At 38.5% G+C, this 8,088-nt stretch overlaps 1 protein-coding gene across 1 annotated transcript; it reads right to left on the minus strand.

Annotated features, from left to right (window-relative positions):
- Positions 1-5,477: 5,477 nt before the first annotated feature.
- Positions 5,478-6,828, minus strand: LOC125233481. The gene is made up of 2 exons (XM_048139519.1): positions 5,902-6,828; positions 5,478-5,513 (listed from the first exon to the last, which is right to left on the minus strand). Exons 1-2 carry the CDS (start codon positions 6,826-6,828, stop codon positions 5,478-5,480), a joined length of 963 nt encoding a protein of 320 aa, XP_047995476.1.
- Between the last annotated feature and the right edge of the window lie 1,260 nt (positions 6,829-8,088).

The following is an 8,088-nucleotide window of genomic DNA, read 5'->3' on the forward strand; positions in this document are numbered from 1 at the left end:
ACAAATTTTTGGCCACTTCCCTAAAATGGGGGTTGAAAGTTTTTGTGGAGCATTTTGAATTTAACGCGATCGAAGCCGCGGGCAAAAACTAGTCGTGTACAAGTCTGTTCAGTTAATATTACCTACGTCTTCCCAATATTTCAACCATGTTCCAGTAACAACCTTGATTAACTGAAAATTGAATGAAACGAGCTGTTTTTGAACATGAACTTCAGTTCAAATACAATATTTACACATTTTTGAATGTCACTAATATACCACAGTAATGAAATTTAACTTGGAAGTCACTGCTTGCCATCAGATGGGGTTTATGCTTGTTTGACAAATTGCCATAATTAAATAAATCTAACAATTTTTTTACAATAATTTCTGGCAATCTAATACCGGATATAAACAAGTGTCAAAAAATCCGACCCGCCCCCTGTTCTGTCATGTTTTTTAATGAAACTCAGTCCAAATACTATAACACAAACCCTTTGTCTTGACACAAGCTAGACGCCGTATAACGAGACGCTATGGAAGTAACCATAATAAACGAAGCGTATTGTGAACCCCCGGAGCGTCTATAAAGTGACCATACTATCAATGCTTCTAGGAATTACCCCGGCGACCACTAGTTAGACGCTTGGACTGTCTCAATCAGTGCTTGGCTTCCTTTTAAGTATTGAGAGGTAGCGATTTTCACAAACTTTTATATCCCTAAACCGGGTCACTTATGTGTAAATGTCGAGAGATTTTCAACTATGTACACGTGAGTGACTCGGTCAATATGTTTAACATTAGATAGGAACAAAATATGATATTTATTCCACATTCAACTTTCCAGTGTTTTTTCGGTGAAGGAAAACATCGTGAAAAACCGGATTAATTCCGCTAAAGGTTTTATTGGGCCACGTTGAGATTTCGGATTGGAAGGTTAGACGATGGCAGATGAGAAAGATCAAGTTGGTGCAGTAAAATGGAAAATATTTTAGGTAACACAAAAACTACATACCTACTTACGTCGGTAGTCGGTAGCTAATTCATCTCTTTGCGTTATCCCGGCATACTCTATGGCTCGTGAGAGCCTGGGGTCCGCTTTGACAAGTAATCCCTATATTTGTCGTAGACACTACTTTTACATACGTAGCTAATATTGTACATAAATAGTAATTAAATGCATACATGCATAATATAATCAAATAATACATACATGCATCTATACTAATATTATAAATGGGAAAGTGTGTGTGTCTGTTTTTGTCCGTCTTTCACGGCAAAACGGAGCGACGTAAGATAGTTGAAAGGATGGAGAGTGACATAGGCTAATTTTTGTATCTTTCTAACGCGAGTGAAGCCGCGGGCAAAAGCTAGTATATAATTAAAAAAATGTGAGTTATACCAGCTACCACACGACTAGGCTCGATGAAAATTTCTAAGCGTTAAAAAGGTTAAGTTTTCAGTTTTTTTGTGACTTAGACCACAAGTATCTGTACCGCACATTAATTACCAAGACGGAATGCCCGCTTACTTTGTGCTCTTGTCTTAAGTGTGTATGTATATATTTACGCCCTTATTCATAAACGTACTCTAAAGTTATCAAGCCGATAAAGTCCCTTTTTTCAAACATGCAATGAAATATTGTCTTTACGTTCCTTAAAATGGGCTGGGAAGTATCGCTTTTTGGGCGCAACAACTCGAGAGGACTGTAAAGGGATTTCATATTATTTTTTAGGCCTAGGCCTGCAAAGTAACTTTTTTTTATAAAATATTGTCCTTTAGAGCATTTTTTTTTATTTCATTGTATGTTTGAGAAAAGCACTATACATGCCTCGGCGTGAAAACGGATTCCCGGCCTCGTATCCCTATCCGGCCTCGCTCGCACGCTCGCTCGGCCGTATATACCCACTTGGCCGGAAATCCTCATTTTCCCGGCCTCTGATGTAATGTACTATTCCTACGTATTGGTGTGATAGAAAAGGACAAAAAAACTTTATCTGCTTGATAATTAACCCCCGACGCAAAAACGAAGGGGTGTTATAAGTTTGACGTGTCTGTCTGTCTGTCTGTTTGTCTGTTTGTCTGTTTGTCTGTCTGTCTGTGTGTGTGTGTCTGTCTGTGGCATCGTAGCTCCCGAACGGATGAACCGATTTGACGTGTCTGTCTGTCTGTCTGTCTGTCTGTCTGTCTGTCTGTTTGTCTGTTTGTCTGTCTGTCTGTGTGTGTGTCTGTCTGTGGCATCGTAGCTCCCGAACGGATGAACCGATTTAGAGTACGTTTATGAATAAGGGGGTTATTGGTTATTATAATATCTACTTGTAGCATCTAAGTTGTCCACAGAAATCACGAGGAGGCGTCTGGTTGAGGTAACGTTGACCGAAGAGCTGGCGACTTCCTCGCACAACGTATCAGTATTGCGATACAGATAGGAAATGTCGCCAGTATTACTATTTTAGACATTAGCCAGCTTTTAAGTTTAGTATTAGTTTTTATATAATTATGTAAATATTTTCATGTAAATAAAGGATTATAAAAAAAAACTCGTACTATTTATTACCTTTTTTTCAGCCGAAGAAAAAACGTGTCCCTACTTTAAGCCTCTTATAACTTATTTATAGCGGAGTAGCTTCATGCTTTTAAAGTAAAATTTAAACATCAATATTTTTTTTTTCATTTGGCCAAATAAGGCAAATATATAATTTTCCTTGTACTTTATTAGGGTTATACAACTTATTTAGAAATCGTATTTTTTTTTACGTTACTGCCGCGATTGGTAATATTAAATAATAATATAAATATTAAAAGCGAAATCTTCTGTTGCAAAATGAAATATCACAATCAGTGGCGGTGTTTGTTGGTTCAAAATGCAAATGCAATAACCTAACCACAAAATTAAAATTTTGAAAAAACCCCCGACCGCGACCTAGTGAATCGATTTTCATGAAACATGGCTAAGAACACTCCCGACTAACTCAGCTTTCAGACAAAAAAAAACTAAATCAAAATCGGTTCATCCGTTCGAGAGCTACGATGCCACAGACAGACAGACAGACAGACAGACAGACAGACAAACAGACAAACAGACAAACAGACAAACAGTCAGACAGACAGACAGACAGAGACATACACACAGACAGACACGTCAAACTTATAACACCCTTTCGTTTTTGCGTCGGGGGTTAAAAATCAGAAAATGCAAATTTATAGAAAAATTTAAAACTTAACAATTTTCTTAAAAGCCCATCTTCATTCCTTCGAGTATATTTGTAAAAGTTGTCTATACAACACAGCGGCAGCGCAAACACAATATTAAAAACTAGTTTCTACTCAAATTGGGAATTGCACTTTGGAAAAACTAACAGATGAATAAAATTTCACGGCATTGCTGGATGGAAAACAACTGGCGCAAACTGCGGAAAAACTGGAACCCGATTGTGATATTGCAATTATTATGGTTTTGGTTTATTGTTTGCACTAATTATAGTCTGGGTCTTTAGATGCTTAAGTAAATGTTTACAAAATCTACCTTCAAAGGGCCACGGAGGTAAATGTTTTACACGAATCTACTCCACTACTAACTTCACTAGGTTTTCTATTAGTTGGTTGACCGAAGAATGACGTAACTTCCCGAAAATTTAAATTATTTGTTCACGGTTTTTAAGTACCTAAATATATGAGAGTGTTGTTCTTTACGGGATAAGGTTCAATTTTGCTTGGGAGCAAGTAGTAAGTCAAACGCGTCTGGATATTAAACTTGATTTATTGCAACTAAACGAGAGGGTAAAAATGCATAAGTATAGCTACGCAGATAGGTAGGTATAGGTATAGTACGGGGACGGAAATCGACACAACATACCGCCCACCAAAAACAACAGTTTTTAACTTAACTAGGAAAAAAAACTTAACCTAAAACTTACGGACATACTTAGTTGCTTGAACAATATCATATTATCCAAAATGCATTCCAAATTCCAACACATCTTAGGTATCACAAGCACTAACATCACTATCGTATGTTTTAAGTTCAACACTAATTAACGAAACTAATGATTTTGATACATTTCACTTTCTTATCACTAAATAACGAATTATAATCCGAGCGACGCTGGCAGGAGCCAAAGCAAGAGGATAACTGATAAACAAGTTCAATTTCTTGAAGTAAACAACAAACTGCCTGCGTTGCGTAGGTAATAATCGAGTGCCCGCGTAGGGTATCTTTATCAACATTTTAGTACCTAATATAATGCTTACTTTCTAAGTACTAAATTTATAGTAAATGGGTCAACCATAACAACAAAATATGTGTACATACATACATAGCATAGGTACATTTTAGTGGACTGTATAACTAAAAATATTTTATTTAACTAACGTCATAGAAATGAGGTTCTATGTTTGTAGGTATATGTATGTTCGCTCGTTTTTATGGATGACTTAAAACATAATAACTTTATAACTAGATAATGTTTTAACTAACACATCTTCTATTTTAAAGATAAACAAGATGAATAGGTAAGTAAACAAGGAAAACTTAATAATATCTAAACAAATTAAGGATTTACATACCTATTTATTTATATGTAGGTTAGCATTTAATTACATTTGCAGAGGTAATGAGTTACAATCGTATGTTTAAGTACCTACTAACTATAGGAAATTTGGGATCCGCTCGGTGACCCAATAATAGGAAGTGACTATGATTTACATTTAACATCTACAAAATTGTAATCGATGCATTTACCTATAAATTACATACTTAAGAGTTTTTATACACTTAGCATAAATTACATAAGACAAAGTAGGTATATTTACTTAGCGTTTTGGAATAAAGAGTAACAACAATTTTCTCGCAAACCTTTGTGCTTATGTATTGAGTAGGTATTACAAATTATAACTACAGTCGGCCAGAATAATTACCTAAAATTAACACGCGAAATAAATTTAACCGCCCACCATAGCTCATTATTTTTTACCTTTGATGTATGTTATTTATTCATCGGCAGGCATTTTAGGTAACAATATCAATTTAGATAACGGTCTTTTTAGAATATGATCGCCCTTGCATTGGACCGTTGCAACACGAACTAAATTGTCAGGCCCTGCGTGCAGTGCCGTGATTCTACCTAACAGCCACTTGGCTGGTGGTAACTCCTGCTCCTTTATAATAACAACATCTCCTATACAGGGTGCCTTTACAGCGTCATACCACTTATGTTTTTGCTGGAGTGTGTTTAAATAATCTGCTTGCCATTTCTTCCAGAAATCTTGCATTTGTTTTTGTACGAGCTGCCAACGTGTTAGCAGATGTAACTTCTTGGTTTCGTAACTTGTATCTGGAACGTTCTTCAGAGCCTCGCCTACCAGAAAGCGTCCTGGCGTGTGCATGATTGTGCCATGTAAAGTTTTGGCGTGTGCATCCGCTATTATTAATCTTGCAGCATGTTGCTTGCTTGGTACGATAATCGGGTGTTTAGCGTCTTCTGGCAAATCTGCTTCACTCAGCCGGCCTCCAACTCGCAGTAGTTCGCGTTCATCTACGTACGGGGTAAGTTTAATTAGTGAACTTTTGTTTCTAACCTTTCCTTTCTTTTTCAGGTCTTCAAACTCTTGGCTGTATACTGCTTTCTGATAATATCTCAAGCAGCAGATTTCAACGTCCTCTAATTCTTCGGCACTCAAGATTTCTTCATTTCTTTTGTTTTTATAGTTTATAAATCTCTTACAATGAGCTATCACTCTCTTCATCCTGACCATAGACGAAAATCTTTCCCATATGGGCGTGTCTTGTACTGATGTATGAAATGTTTTCTTGCATTCTAGGTCTGTTGTTGGAATTGTAATGGCCCGTAACACCTCAGTGTTTGTATTCTTTAACCATGCGGGTCCACTCCACCAAAGGTCATTGTTTGGAAGTTCACTTGCCTTGATACCTCTTGAGGCAAGATCAGCTGGATTGTGTTCCGTCGAGACGTGTCTCCACCTGTCGTTATCTATATGCTGGATGATCTCCGATACTCTGTTGCCAACGAACACCTGCCATCGGCTGGGCGGGGACTGCAACCACGAAAGCACCACCATCGAGTCTGTCCACGCGTACATTCTATGCATAGGTATGTTCAATAGTCCTGAAATTTCATATAACAGCTTTGCTAATAATACCGCAGCACACAGTTCAAGTCTCGGGACCGTTAATTGTTTCAGGGGAGCTACCTTTGTCTTTGAAGCTAGCATCGTGACATGAACAACATCGTGCTCGTCTACCACTCTTGCATACACAACGGCTGCAAGTGCAAGTGTCGAGGCATCAGAGAACCCGTGAAGATCAACTTCTTTGCAGCGAGACGACATCTTGATCCATCTTGGAATCTCAATCGTCTCCAGCTCTTGTAGTTCGTCTCTGAAGCTCGTCCATTCGTCAACTAACTCTGAAGATAGCTCATCATCCCAACCACAATGACAAAGCCATAATTTTTGGATCATGATCTTCGCTGTAATTACAACAGGTGAGAGCCAGCCAAAAGGATCAAATAAGCTAGCGACATCAGATAAAATTACTCTTTTTGTTACAGGTGTCCTGATCGCTGGTAAGTTTACTGAAACGTGAAAAGTGTCATCCTTTCTATCCCAGGTAAGTCCCAGTATCTTTATTATTTTATCTAATTTAATTTCTTTCTTGTCTTTTACAGGTTCCGGAGTCTTCGAGTCATCAGTCAAGTCCTTCAGGAGTTCTTCAGAGTTGCTAGACCACTTCTGCATCTCGAAACCACCTGCCTTTAGTAATGCCTTAATTTCTTTACAGGTTTCTTTCATTTCGTCGAGATCTTCGTGTCCTGTCATAAGGTCATCCATGTAGAATGAGTTTCTTACTACCGCCGCTCCTCGAGGGTAGTTGACTTGTTCATCATCAGCCAAACGTTGAAGAGTACGTACAGCCAGATGAGGTGTCGCTGCTGTACCGAATGTAACTGTAAGTAGCTTATAACTATCTATTCTTTCAGATGTGTTATCCCGCCATACAATGCGTTGTAAGTCTGTGTGTTTGTCATCCATTCTTACCTGACGATACATCTTTATAATATCGCCAACAACACAGATTTTGTGAGTTCTCCATCTAAATACCAGACTACGTAAGTCTGGCTGTATTGTAGGTCCTACCATCATGCTGCTGTTTAAAGAACATCCGTTTGGGGCCTTTGCTGACGCGTCAAAAACTACGCACAGCTTCGATGTCTCTTTATCTTCTCTTATTACAGCACAATGAGCTAGATATACTGCATTATCTTCGTCTTCTGGGTCGACCTTCTTCATGTGGCCCAGCTGTAAGTATTCGTGTATTACCTTAGTGTATTCAGCTTTCAGATTCTCGTTCCTTGCGAACTTTCTTTCCAGCTGCTGTAGCCTCACTACTGCCTGATGCTTTGTATCTCCACACGATTTTACAGTGTCTTCAAAGTTTGTCTTTAAAGGAAGTTGTACTACGTACCTCCCTGTGTCGTCTCTCCTTGTTGTTTGTTGATATATTTCCTCGCACCGTTCTTCCTCCTTTGTCCACATGCTCTGCTTCGTGTATAGTTCAGATTCAACCTCCCAAAACTTCTTCAGGAGATTATTATCCTCTTCAATTTGTCCAGTAACATGTAGACTTGTAATGTGCTGTGAAACAGTAAATGATGTATTATTATTACCCCTGACAAAATCCAGCCCAGGTGTGTTTTTTGTGCAATAAAGTTTCCTGGTCCCTTCATTAAACCTGCTTCTAGGATTTTGCTGTAAACTTTCGCACCAAGGAGAATATCAATCCTACCGGGTGAGCCAAAGGTGGGGTCAGCTAAATCTATTTCGTAAACTTGTGGCCAATTAAGATTTCTAATTTCCCTAGATGGTAGCTGACGGGTTATAGTTTTCAATACATAAGCATCTACATTTAAACAATAGGAAATATCGTACCTTGATTGAATGTTCAACGTTACCCTATGTTTGATTGTCGTCTCACACTCTTCAACGGCAGAGATCACTCCGCTGACCTTGGTTTTCTTCAAACCCAGCAAATCGACCGCCCTTGCAGTCGCGAAGGACTCCTCCGAGCCCTGGTCGACGAGAGCCCGCAGC

The sequence above is a fragment of the Leguminivora glycinivorella genome, chromosome 14 (assembly GCF_023078275.1).
Source record: "Leguminivora glycinivorella isolate SPB_JAAS2020 chromosome 14, LegGlyc_1.1, whole genome shotgun sequence".
NCBI lineage: Eukaryota > Metazoa > Arthropoda > Insecta > Lepidoptera > Tortricidae > Leguminivora > Leguminivora glycinivorella.